Source organism: Bombyx mandarina, chromosome 23 (genome assembly GCF_030267445.1).
Source record: "Bombyx mandarina strain Sakado chromosome 23, ASM3026744v2".
Taxonomy (NCBI): Eukaryota; Metazoa; Arthropoda; class Insecta; order Lepidoptera; family Bombycidae; genus Bombyx; species Bombyx mandarina.
The window spans coordinates 3,190,018-3,204,149 of NC_143229.1; the positions used below are offsets into that span (position 1 = coordinate 3,190,018).

At 36.5% G+C, this 14,132-nt stretch overlaps 1 protein-coding gene across 2 annotated transcripts in view; it reads left to right on the forward strand.

Annotated features, from left to right (window-relative positions):
- Window positions 1-12,946, forward strand: part of P5CS (Delta[1]-pyrroline-5-carboxylate synthase) — a 34,462-nt gene extending 21,516 nt beyond the window's left edge. For both annotated transcript variants that reach the window (XM_028171969.2, XM_028171970.2), the window contains exons 5-10: window positions 1,101-1,271; window positions 2,612-2,800; window positions 5,349-5,541; window positions 5,738-6,742; window positions 7,804-7,941; window positions 9,859-12,946. In XM_028171969.2, coding sequence (XP_028027770.1) covers window positions 1,101-1,271; window positions 2,612-2,800; window positions 5,349-5,541; window positions 5,738-6,742; window positions 7,804-7,941; window positions 9,859-9,980 — 1,818 coding nt within the window. In that variant the 3' untranslated portion in view covers window positions 9,981-12,946. The remainder of the gene's footprint in view (window positions 1-1,100; window positions 1,272-2,611; window positions 2,801-5,348; window positions 5,542-5,737; window positions 6,743-7,803; window positions 7,942-9,858) is intronic.
- The last annotated feature ends 1,186 nt before the right edge of the window (window positions 12,947-14,132 follow it).

A 14,132-nucleotide genomic window follows, 5' to 3' on the forward strand; every position in this document is an offset into this window, starting at 1 on the left:
TCATTGTAGAATAGGCAGCAGCATTCTCGGTTCGCTCAAAGCCTGCAAAATTATAATTTGGCGTAATTACTGGTGGTAGGACCTCTTGTGGGACCGCACGGGTAGGTACCACCACCCCGCCTATTTCTGCCGTGAAGCAGTAATACGTTTTGGTTTGAAGGGCGGGGCAGCCGTTGTAACTACACTGAGAACTTAGAACTTATATCTCAAGGTGGGTGATACATGTATGTTGTGGATGTCTATGGGCTCCAGTAACCATTTAACATCTGATGGGCTGTGAGCTCGTCCATCCATATAAGCAATAAATTTTTTTATCGAAATCCTAACAGCAACAGTTCCTCTATAATAATTGTTGATAAATATCTTTCATCAGAAATCAGTCGAAATAAATGGGGTTTTTTACTTTGTATTCCATATTAATATTAAAAATTACAATAAAGTTCGTGATTTGCATTAACGTACATATCGACGCTTGAAAGGCAAACATGACTAAGCGACAATAACTGCTTTGTACATAAATGATAGGCAATAACCATATTCGATGCGCAAAAAATATATATTTCTAGGTCTGTTAAAATCATTTCAATCCTACAGCTACTAGCTAGATTCTACTATAGCTGGATTCGTTAAAATAAATTTTGTTTTCAGGTGTTTCAACTTTAAATTAGTCTACTGTAAAGTTCACGCATTGTCGCTTAGTCACGTTTGCCTTTCAAGCGTCGATATGTATATTTAAGTATATGTAGTTCCGTAATTTGTGATAGACCCATGTAATTAATTATGCGAATGAATGCTTGTTTACCTAAATTAGCTTTGATTTAGCTAGAGACGGATATCAAAGTTTGGATTAGTTAATTAGGCAATTTAGGAAAGTAGTTTTGAAAATAGGGAATTTTAATAGCTCACACGGATCGATACAATCATTCCGCCTATTTTTCAGTGAATTTCGTCATCTGTTCTATTTTTAAATATTCAAACTTAAAATTTAATTAAAACTTAAATTAATAATTAAAATTTTATTAAAACTAATGGATTTCAACGAAACATAAACTCGCCTCTTAATAATAATAATAAAATGATAATTGTCGAAATCCCTGAAGGTATTAGTGACGAAACCAGACTTCTACAATGAGGAGACCAGGAAAAATCTCTTCTGCACGCTATCAGAGCTGATCTCTCTCAACATTGTACCGATCGTGAATACCAATGATGCCGTCAGCCCTCCTATGTACATTCACGACGACACCGTTGTACCTGGAACTGGAAAAAAGGTATGTCTAGAATGATGATTTATTTATATGAATGAAATGCTATTTTTGAATATTTATAAGGTGATTTACTCCAATGAGTATTATTTAGTTTTATAGTGTATGTTGATGTACATAATAATATGTGCGTATTGTGTTACTTGTGTTTTTTTTTTGTGTTAATCTAAATTTCTAAATTTCTCTTTTCTTTCTTCCCTTGTTCACTTTCTACTTATATCTGATTTTGATGGAAACAGGTTTGGTTATTGTTTAAGCAATTTTTTTAAATATTATACGCTTGTATTGTACTGTTGGTTTCCCAAATAAATAAATAAATAGTAACTTCGATATAATCCGGTATAATTTCGCCATTAAGTGACAGTGCTAAATTCCAGTATGTAATTTTAAATGTTTAACTTTATTTGTTAATTTTGCTTCGGGAGCTGAGACTTCCCTTATTGATTATCGAGGCCTATTGACATTCAAGAATACACCATCACCTCCAAGCATAAGGTCTAGGTCTCAACTATCATCATCTGGTCCTGTGCTATCCGCATTGCTACTTTAAAGCTTTTTGGCCCCATCGCCCATGTGTACTTCATCCTATATACCCTGACCACCGTCGCGTAAACTTCGTAATTATCGGGTTATATGGGCTATCAGGATTCTTCTGCAAATCTTCTCATTCCTGAGTTGATCCTGAAGGGAAACTGGGTTCTTAAACCTTTTCAACCTTTGGGTTTTCTCATAAGGCGGAAGTCTTAACTATACACCATTTAAATCAGAAAACATTAATGCCATATAAATGATAATTATAGTACCTAGTATTTTCTGTGATTTTCGTCCGACATCGACATGTTTGAAAATAATCGTGTGTCGATAAGCAAGTAATCCAACAGTCGGGACTATTGAGTTAACATAAAATACGTAAATTTAAAACGTTTAAATATAGAGCCGGTCTTTTTACGCGTGCCACTTAGAATTTTCTCTTTTGTTATGAGTAAAGAATAAAATCTCGAATACAAAATATATTTTGAAAGGATATTGACTCTGACTGGCAATGAAATCCGAGCCCTGTTGTTATTATCGCGATGTAACTTATAAATTAACTTTGGCATCACTACATAGTATAAAACAAAGTCGCTTTCTCTGTCCCTATATCTGTCTGTCCCTATGTATGCTTAAATCTTTAAAACTACGCAACGGATTTTGATGTGTTTTTTTTTAATAGATAGAGTGATTGAAGAAGAAGGTTTATGTGTAATAACGTCCATTAAATAGTGGAGAAATCAATAATGAATTACAGTTTCCGAAGCGAAGCGAGGGCGGGTCGCTAGTTTTTAATAAATTTCTGTTGTAAATAGGGTATCGGTATTAAAGACAACGACAGCCTCTCGGCGCTTCTGGCTGCAGAAATCCAATCAGATCTTCTCATCATGATGTCGGATGTCGATGGTATTTACAACAAACCGCCCTGGGAAGACGGCGCGCGGATGATGCACACATTCACTTCCAATGAGATGGACCAGGTTCAGTTTGGGAAGAAATCTAAGGTAGCCATTTAATGAAATCGAACTTCGATTATTGACATAATCATTTCAGTTAGAGTATTATACCATCATCTCGTTTTCACTATCCCACCCACCGCCCGCCACCAGAGTAGAGTTCATCCATACTACTTGGAGCCACTGCGGTCATCCACAGTGCGTTTCCAGAGGTTTTTTGCCACTTATCATGCGACTATGGAATGAGCTCCCCTCCACGGTGTTTCCCGACCACTATGATATGTCCTTTTTCAAACGAGTCTTGTGGAACGTATTAAGCGGTAGGTAGCGGCTTGGCTCTGCCCCTGGCATTGCTATCCATGGGCGACTGTAACCACTCACCGTCAGGTGGGTCGTATGCTTGTCTGCCTACAAAGGCAATAAAAAAAATGACCTAATGTCTGAACCGTAGAATGTTTTACTATGCGAATGGAAACTACATCAACATGTAAACACTATAATGTTAAGAGTTATTACTACGATTTTCACTGGTACACTACCCTCCTGTAAAAGCGCCGAAAAATCGTAATCTCATGAAATGTGAAAGCCGTGGTAAGAATCTGTTATATGTTATTAGTGTGTGTAATGTAAGTAGCCGTAAAAAATTAATTTGATTTAATTTAATATTAAATTTGTGGTGGTAGGACCTCTTGTGAGTACGCGCAGATAGGTACCACTACCCTGCCTATTTCTGCCGTGAAGCAGTAATGCGTTTCGGTTTGAAGGGTGGGGCAGCCGTTGTAACTATACTGAGACCTTAGAACTTATATCTCAAGGTGGGTGGCGCATTTACGTTGTTTCAGTAACCACTTAACACCAGGTGGGCTGTGAGCTCGTCCATCCATCTAAGTAATAAAAAAATGTATGTTGTACTTAGTAGATTATTAAGCAAATCGTGCTGATAAATTGAATTCTCTAAAGCACATTTATTTGTTTACACCGCATTTATTTTATAAAAAAACTTTATACAACATTTTAATATGGTAATTAGAAAAAAGAAAAACAGTTCGAATTTTAATAAGTAATTCAAGTAGGATGGTAATATTGTATCAAAAAGCTGTGAAATACATTTTCATTGTTATCAGATCGAAATCAATTGTAGAAATAGCTTCAAGATAATAAAATTTAATAAAACTATACAAATAGCAGACGAAACGAAATCAAGACTCGAATGTAATCTGTATTTATTCAAAATAGGGTTGAACACGACTCGCTTTGAGATTACCAATCTTTGTATTTTTATTACTGTGTATGTTTAGATGTGGTCACCGCCTTAAGTGATTACTGCTGACTTTCAGAGGTCCATTAATTTTTTTTTTATTGCCTTTGTATGCCATATAGCATACGGCCCAACTGATGGTAAGTGGTTACCGTCGCTCATGGACGATTGTTTTGTATTTGTATTGTAAGAATAGGTATCAAAATTGGACATGACAATGGACTCACAATAGGCTCTTTAACACAATCTATTATCATAGTTAATAGCACGGGAGGCAGTCACGTTTAAGTAAACTTAAATTGGCTTTAAGCTCGGTCAAAGTTTTCCGTGCAGAAAGCAATGCTCAAAACGTTCCCTTTGATGACGGAAAAGCTACTACATATTTTTCCGAATTTCAGTGAGTTGCCAGTTAACAAAATTAGTACTGTTATTTGTTTAATTGGTTTCCACGTGAACTTTTAGTTCCACGTCAAATAGGCGATGGCAGCCCTATTCAAATAAAAAAGCTTCGTGTAAAAGTAATTTAGACGAAACGAAAATATTCAATTTAATGAAAGACATTTCTATTAAAAGACAATTGTATTCAAATTTCAAATTTCAAGTATTTTCGTGATCAAATTTGATATTCAAATTTGTTGTTCGGTTACCGTAAGCGCGTCTGCGGTGAGGGTTCAACGGCTAACTCTAGCCATTGAACCCTCATACTTCAGTATACTCATACTGATTTTGATTTATTGATTTTTTTTATAAATATTTTCGGTCATGCATTTTTTTTTCATTGGTCACGATACTGCATACGTTTGAACGTTGATGAAACAATGAAACTTCCCGATGCACTTTATCAAATTAAGTCTATAAATCAGTGTTTTCGATGGTTTTCATCTCCATACGCCACCAATAATGTAATATTTTCTCTATAGCTCAATTACACCAAACTAATAGAAAATTTACTCACTTTTTTTTTTTTTTTTATTGCTTAAGTGGATGGACTAGCTTACAGCCCACCTGGTGTTAAGTGGTTACTGGAGCCCATAGACATCTACAACGTAAATGCGCCACCCACCTCGAGATATAAGTTCTAAGGTCTCAGTATAGTTACAACGGCTACCCCACCCTTCGAACCGAAACGCATTACTGCTTCACGGCGGAAATAGGCGGGGTGGTGGTACCTACCCGTGCGGACTCACAAGAGGTCCTACCACCAGTGAAGATTTTTTTTATCAATAACTCAATCAATAACAAAGAAATTTTTTTTATCAATAACTTTATTTAAGCATTTTTCTCGAAGTTTTTTATCCTGCTCAATTAATAAAACAGAAATACATTGCTTGAATACAGGTGGGAACAGGTGGTATGGATTCCAAAGTCAATGCCGCCACTTGGGCCATGGCACGTGGAGTCAGTGTGGTCATCTGTAACGGTATGCAAGAGAAGGCGATAAAAACCATTATTAGCGGTAGAAAAGTGGGAACATTTTTCACGGACTATGTTACTAGCTCCACCACTTCTGTCGATGAATTGGCTGAGAATGGTAAGTTTGTAGTTTCAAAATTATTCAGCATAACTATTTCAATTAAATCATTAATGAATAACTTTTATTTTTATTTTTAGTTTTGACTAGGCTTTAATAATTTTGATCATAATTTGGATACTACCAAGACTTATACAGAACACTAGATTTTTTTTATTTTTATTTTAATTGAATTAACAATGACTTCTTTTCGTAGCTCGTACCGGTGGTCGAGCTCTTCAGCAACTGACTCCTCTAGACAGAGCATCTGCTATTCACTCGTTAGCAGATTTACTATTGAGCAGACAAGATCAGATATTAGAAGCAAACAACAAAGATTTGGAGGAAGCTACCAAAAATGGTGTAGCGAAACCATTGCTAAACAGACTGTCGCTCAGCCAAAGTAAATTGAAAACTTTATCGGTGGGATTGAAACAAATAGCTGATTCAAGTTACGAAAACGTCGGCAGGGTGCTTAGGAAGACCAAATTGGCTGAGAATCTCATTCTAAGACAAGTTACTGTACCTATAGGCGTATTGCTAGTTATATTTGAATCTAGGCCTGATTCGTTACCACAAGTCGCAGCCTTGGCTATGGCATCAGCTAACGGTCTTTTACTCAAAGGCGGAAAGGAAGCAGCGTACTCGAATAAAGCATTAATGGGGCTAGTTAAGGAATCTCTTAAAACGGTCGGAGCCGAAGATGCTATTTCTTTGATTTCGACACGGGAAGAAATAAGTGATTTGTTAGCTATGGACAAACACATTGATTTGATAATACCGAGAGGATCGTCGGAACTTGTTCAAAGTATCCAGAAACAGTCGCAGCACATTCCCGTATTGGGACACGCTGAAGGAATATGTCACGTGTATTTAGATAAAGACGCCGACACAACTAAAGCTTTGAAGATAGTACGCGATGCGAAATGCGATTATCCGGCCGCTTGTAATGCTATGGAAACCTTACTTGTGCACGAGGACCATATCTCAGGATCATTGTTCACTGACGTTTGTAATATGTTGAAGAACGAAGGTGTGATAATCCACGCCGGTCCGAAACTAGCCAGACAGTTAACCTTCGGTCCTGCGCCGGCAAGGACCATGCGTCATGAGTACGGAGCCTTGGAGTGTTGTATTGAAGTCGTCAAGGATCTGGATGAAGCTGTTGATCATGTCCACAAATTTGGCAGTTCGCACACTGACGTTATTGTCACGGAAAACGGTAAGAAATTCCAAATAGCTTGCCGTTAACATAGAGTTTCATGGATTGATGAAGTTTTGAAGATTTTATTCGCAGAGCGATAAATTTTTTGGTTTATTTTAGATAGGTAATCTAGTGCGCCTGATTAATGAGATGATTACCGGAATCCATAGTCATAACATAAAAACATGATTGCCATCACCTTGAGGAATGGCATCAATTTTCAATTGTTAATGGTTATTAATGAGAGAACAATAGTTAATTAAAAAAAACAAAGTACCTAAAATAATATGTATACTTTTGTGTTCCAATAAACTATTTCAATATTGACCGTCTGTGTTGAACTATGACTGATTAAAATAGAAATTTATGAATAATTTTGTGTTCATAACAATTCGATATGTTTCGAACAAGGAAGTTGAGATAAGCTAACGATACGGATACAAACAAATGAATGAGATAAATAATTTATTTTTGTTGTCTGTGACGTTGTTAGTGATTTGAATAGGCGGAAACAATTAGGTTTTTCTTTTTGCTTTGTTAATCGAGTTGTTCATGTGATATAGCCGATAGCTTATTGAACCTAGGTTGGAGAAACTGAATCAATAATGTTTTCCGAGAAAAAAAAACTACTTGTAAATAATCTTGAGAGAACTGAATAACTACGGTTCGAGAAAAAAATCTAAGCTAAGATATTGTTTTTAATCTTAATCATTAGTAAAGTTGATGAAAAACTAAAGGTTGATAATTATATTCATTAAGCAACGTACATTTTAAGTCAAGGGCGTGTGTGACACGTTTAGTTTGCAAGAGTAAAAATAATTGAAAGGTTTTCTGAAGGGTTTTATATAACAGACTTCGAATTGGAACATCAGTCAACCTAAATTAGTATTTCACAAAATGTTTATTTCAATAGGACTTATTATGGAATAATCGACATGATGTCTCGACTCGTTCATTAGATAAATTTCGATATATTTAATACAAAAAAATCTTTCCATAATTCAGAATATAGCATGGGATGCTACTCAAAAAAATTACAGTAAAATACATTTTTATGTTTATGTTATATATATTTTTAGAAAACGCAGCAAAACGGTTCTTGACGGCAGTGGATAGCGCTTGTGTTTTCCACAACGTGTCGTCTAGATTCGCTGATGGCTTCAGATTTGGTTTGGGGGCTGAAGTCGGAATATCGACTGCAAGGATACATGCAAGAGGTGAGAGATTACACATTACCATTTTTATATTTACATAGGCATAGAACCACACTGCCCCCTCTATCCGCACGTGTCGTAAAAGCCAACTGAGAGATTCTGAGCAGGAGTATAGATACCAGCGTTCTCTGAATATTTTGCTGATATAGTTCGATTGAATTTACTGGATATGTATTTCAATCTAACGTTACAGTTTGAACGGTGAGACAGCTGTTGTAAATTATTGAAGCTTCAAACTCATGTCTCAAGACTGGTGGTGGCTAACAATGTGATGTTTAAGCGTTCCGATAGCAACTTTAAATCAGATGGGGCGTGAGCTCGTCTGTCTATTAACAGGAATAAAATAAGTTTTAACAGGATGCTTAAGATTGATAATCTTGTTTGTTTAATTGTTGCTTGGCGATAGAAATGTCACCGCGTTGAAAATAGTACACTTCTGATTTCTTTTGCCTTTCACGTGTCATTTGTTGAGGCTTCAGAAACTAGCGTTTTACGCTGTGTAGGCGATTTCTTGAATTAAGAGAAATATCTAGATTATCTAGACAATAATCAATCACTTGCCGTTTCATTAAGCTTTTGGAATGTAACTTTATATCGAAAGATATATTTTGCACAATAGATGATTATCGAAAGGTTTCACTTGAGCCTAGTTTATCATTTTGTTATTCCTGTATTCGGATGGTCGAGCTCACGGCCCGTCTGCTATTAAGTTGTAACCGAAGCTTATAGACGTCACAAACTGAACGCTACCAACTATTCACGAGGCTTAGCTGAAGTCGACACTAGGAACACAACGGATTTAATTTCATATATTATGAGGCCGTCAGCGCAAAAGTGGCCTAACCCATATTTGTTCATAATCATGGTTATAATTATGTATATTGCAATTTATTTAAAATATAATAAATTTTGATGCAAAACCGGCCTATCCATAATTTCACCCATTAATAACAGATGGCTTTGTAAACATTATTTTTGCGCGTATTGTTTTTTTAACTACTCAAATTCAGATTCATGAAAACTTAAACCTCATTGCTCCATAATAACCACAGTAAGCTTAGGCCACTTTTGCACATTCGGCCTCATATGTATTTGAGAGCAGATTTGATGAAGCGTTAGACGAAATTAAAACAACTTTCATGGCTTAATCTCGACTTTTTTATCGCTTTTGTATTGTTTTTGACGTTTGAAATACAATTTTCTTTGTCGCTGCTGTATAAAACAGCTGTATAGGACGGCTGTATAAAATAAATCATTTTATTCTATGTATGCTTCCAATGATTACCGGGTAATATCACAAGTTTAGAATTGAAATGGCTTAACTAATAAAATACTTTTATACTTTGAAGGCTTATAAAGATGTGTTCTATCAGTTTATAAAATTAAAAAAACGACCTAACCTAAACATCAGTCCGCTGAGTTTTCGCCGGATTTTCTCAGCGGATTGCGATTCCTATCTGGCAGTAGATTCATTCGCGAAGCAGCTGCTCTTGAGTTGTTAGGTCGCCTTCGGAGGCGCTCGGGCAGCTGTTAGCAAATCCGACCCCTCCGGGCTGAGCCTTTGCCCGTTCGCCTGTCCTGGTGAAGCTGGAAAGGTCTCCGGGTCACCGGTAATCCTTCAATCATAAAAATAAAATAAATTTAAATTTTAGTTAGAAAAGTCAAAGTACACTTTCCGTTTCTTTTAAATGAAGCGCATACTTTAAACGTTAACGTATTTGTTTAAGGCTCATAACAGCTTAAATTATTAAATTAAAATCGAAATATACATTTTTGCCGTTTACCAAAAAAAAAAACAGAATTTTGGACTAAGCCACTTCAATTCTAAAGGTATCATGAGACCCCTTCAAGTCATAAGTACATCGATAATCATAAGGTCTAAGTGAGCAAAAACTAATGGTAAACCGTACGCCCGATCAGGTCCAGTCGGTGTAGAAGGTCTGTTAACAACGAAATGGATATTGGAGGGAACTGATCACACCGCAGCCGAGTTCAATGAGGGCAAACGAAACTGGATACACGAGAAAATGCCAGTCGCATGAACCTTCCGAAGCAACGTTTAGATGAAACTGTATTACTTCAATAGAATATTGTCGAGAAATATGGAAATTAGAATAATTTAGATTAAGTCTAACCAAAGATGGATATTAGGTGCGGAAGTGAATGAGTGAGTATTTTATAAACGAAACTCATTTTTGTAGGTATTATTTAGTATGTTTATATATTTTTTTGTTTTGTTTCGATGATATTATTTATTTTTGTATTTAGTGCATAATAGAAGAAAAAAAACGTTTTTTAAATTATGCATTTTGGAATACTATTTTTCATATAGATCTCTTAGGGATTTGATTGAGATTTTGATTCGCGTACAATTTTCATTGTAATTTTTTTTTTGTGTAAAATTACACTGTTTTTTTTGTGTATGAGATTTTTTATTGCTCTTTTCGAAATCTAGCTCTAATAATAGTCGTGGCCTAACGCATATGAGGCCCGATGTACTTGTATAGATGCTACTATGCCGATGTTTCAATCTCGCAGGTAGAAGTACCTACCAATGGTTCTAATGCAATACGAACTTAATGAATATTGAAGAACGACATGTAAATAAAATCAAATCCAATAATTTTTTATGTGTATTGTATATCTACAATACTCTTGCTACTATTAGTTCTGTTTATTGGTGGTAAGACCTCTAGTGAGTCCGCGCGGGTAGGTACCACCACCCTGCCTATTTCTGCCGTGAAGGAGTAATGCGTTTCGGTTTGAAGGGTGGGGCAGCCACTGTAACTATACTGAGACCTTAGAACTCATATCTCAAGATGGGTGGCGCATTTACGTTGTAGATGTCTATGGGCTCCAGTAACCACTTAACACCAGGCGGGCTGTGAGCTCGTCTATGCAATAAGTAAATAAAATAATCCAGCCTACTTCTATGGGGAAACATTCATGCGTACCCCGAGTATTTACACTACATAATTGAACTTAGCCTGTTGTCTCAAGCTACGCGACATTCACATTGTGATTTTTGTGAGCTTCGACCTTGATCTCGATCGTCCATCTACAAAATAAACAAATAAAAGACGAGCTGACCGCCCGTTTAATTTTAAGTGATCATCGGCGCTTAAGAACATCAGGTCTGGTCAGGTAAAGACCAAGGTCCACCACTGAGGTATCGTTTTGAACCTCGTGCGAAGAAGATCGCGTCAGTGTGTGGAAACACAATGGATACGAGTTCATTTCATAGCCAGACTGTATGTGGAGCAGTGATTTTTAGAAATGAACTGTGAATTCAACTTCTCAGAGCACTCTATATGGTACAAAACAAAAAGAACAATTGTCTATCTGACCTTGAGCCGCCAAGCGATTGAGCAGGTGACGACAACATTGATCTAAACTACCCACTTCTTGTGAATTCAAGTGGATTCAGCTTGATGCCTTCAAGCTACGATTCAATGGGCCACAACTGTTATAGCTTTGTATATTATGGTACTCCAGCTCTGACAATATCTAACGCTTCATATATAACAATGAAAGAGCATTACGTAAAGTAATATAATTAAAAAGTACTTTTACGATTTAATTTCTCATTTTTAATAATAATATTGTTCAATAAATAATATTGTTTCGTGTTCCCTCACGGACGACGAAAATGAGTATAATAAGAGCGAAATTAAGTCGTAAAAGTATTTTCCATTATATCTACTCTACTGACACGGTGGTGCAATAGTTAAGGGTCCTGAGTTTTGTGCCGAGGGTCGTGGGTTCGAGTCCCGCTTTGGGAAAACATTTGTGTGATGGACAGGTTTGGTTGCTCTGTGTCTGGGTGTTAATTATCTAGATATATATAAATGTAAACCTATAAAAGTATGTATGTTGGTCTCTGATACCTATAACACAGGGAATCCTAATTTGGGGCCGGATCACCGTACGCGATTTCTCAGTTATTCTCAGATATCTACGACTCGCGACAATTGACCAAAATACTATATTATAGTGTCTTTTAAATATTATGTATTGTGACAAATTCGTAAGGGAAATTAAGATATGGTTATTGGATACCAGAGACATAAAGTGCCTCAGCTCTACAGACGTGATACAGCGTCAGTCATATTGGACAGTGGCTGTCAAACTGGAAGGTTTTAAATGCCCCACAATATACTTTATTCCTACGTATTGCTGGTAGCAAATTAATATATTATAGTGTCTTTTAGATATTATATATTGTGACAAATTCGTAGGGGAAATTAAGATATGGTTATTGGATACCAGAGACATAAAGTGCCTCAGCTCTACAGACGTGATACAGCGTCAGTCGTATTGGACAGTGGTTGTCAAAGTGGAAGGTTTTAAATGCCCCACAATATACTTTTTTCCTACGTATTTGCTAGTAGTCTAAGGGGCTATTCTAGCTACGCCTGAACGGGACAATATACTAACTTAATATAAGTATGTGCGTTTCTTTCAAAACAAGTAGTGGAAGGTTTTTGTAAATTATATATTTTACTACCAGTATTGCCAGACGAGGCCTATCTAATAGTGAGTGGTTAGAGTCGCTCATAGATGTCAGTAATATCGAGGACACAGCCAAGTTGTTACCTATATCTAAACTATCAACTACAGTACCCGGCGATAAATATTGCACATCGGCCGTGCGAAAGAGAATGTTAATTGTTGCTTCGTAGAGCGTTATTCCTGTCGCACATTACCTAATTGACATTTAGTCTCCTAAGATACCGTTTCGTCGCACACAGGTAACGCCCTACAACAAAAACAAAATTAGACGACTGTCTCTTTCTAAATATCGATGTGCAATATTTATTGCCTGGTACTGTACAATTCTTATGTTCCTTGTTACGATTTATGACAATAAGCAAGATAACCTTAGTATTTACGTATGCATTGTGTTAAAGCAATTGTTGTGCCAAATCATTGGTATCAAAGAAACGTATTATGTTAACTAAATATTTAAAAAAGAAATAAAAATGTAATAAAACGGTTAATTTTCAAACATAGTGTTTTCATTTGATTTTATTACTCGTTTTTCGATGAGGAATCACCTCGTGCTGATATGTGTCTTTAATGTAATTGTTCTAGTGCATTAGAAGACTTAGGCATTCTCTATGATAGTCAAATTTAAAGGTAAGGCAGGCAAAAAGTTACAGCTAGTCAAAATAAGTTGAACACATATCCAAATACACACACGCAGGTCGTGCTGGTGGTAGGACGCCTTGTGAGTCCGCACGGGTAGGTACCACCACACTGCCTATTTCTGCCGTGAAGCAGTAATACGCTTCGGTTTGAAGGACTTTACACTCACGTCTCAAGGTTGGTGGTGGCATTTACGTTGTAAACGTCTATGGGCCCCGGTATCCACTTAACACCAGCTGGGCCATGAGCTCGTCCAACTATCTAAGTAATAAATTTAAAAAAAACGCAGATACTCACACACATTACAGGACACTAAATATGAGCACAAAACACATAGATATACGCTTCAATTGATACATACTAAATGTAGGCAATTATAATACCTCCATAGGCTTTCTTCCAAATTTAAAAAAAACCTAGCTTCATTTATGATGTAGAAATGGATGCGAGTTTGCGGCGCACCTGTTAGAAGAGTCAACCCTAAGAATTAAAGTCTAAGTCACAGCTGTATTGTATTACAGATGTCCCACTTTTCAAATCTAAAGGTAACATGCGGCTTTTTTTTTCTACCTATTCACTGGTAGCCTAAGCGGTTATTCCAGTTTCGCACGGAGGGGCAGGTGAGTTCACGGGCTCAACCTGAGAGAATTTGCTAACACTAGTCGTAGCTGAGCAGTGCTTCGCAGAGTCTATCACTGGATCGGAATGGCGACGTATTGAGAAAACCCGTCGAAAAACTCTGTTGGTTGTATATCTGTGGGGGGTCATGCGGCAGAAATAGATAAAATGGTTTAAAATATCGTAACAGAAAATGCAGTCGGTGATCGCAGTGCGCCGATATAAAACTATAGTTTTACTACTGTATCACTATGCATTTTTAGCCGTCTTTTATACTGAAAACTCCAACTTTATTTTTTTGCTACCGAGATATTTTGATTCGACAAAAACTTGAACATTCAAGAATTCAGACAGCTACTGTATAAATTTTAGCATATTGTTCTAAACAATGTGAACGATTCTAAGTATTCATGATAAGACATAGCTTC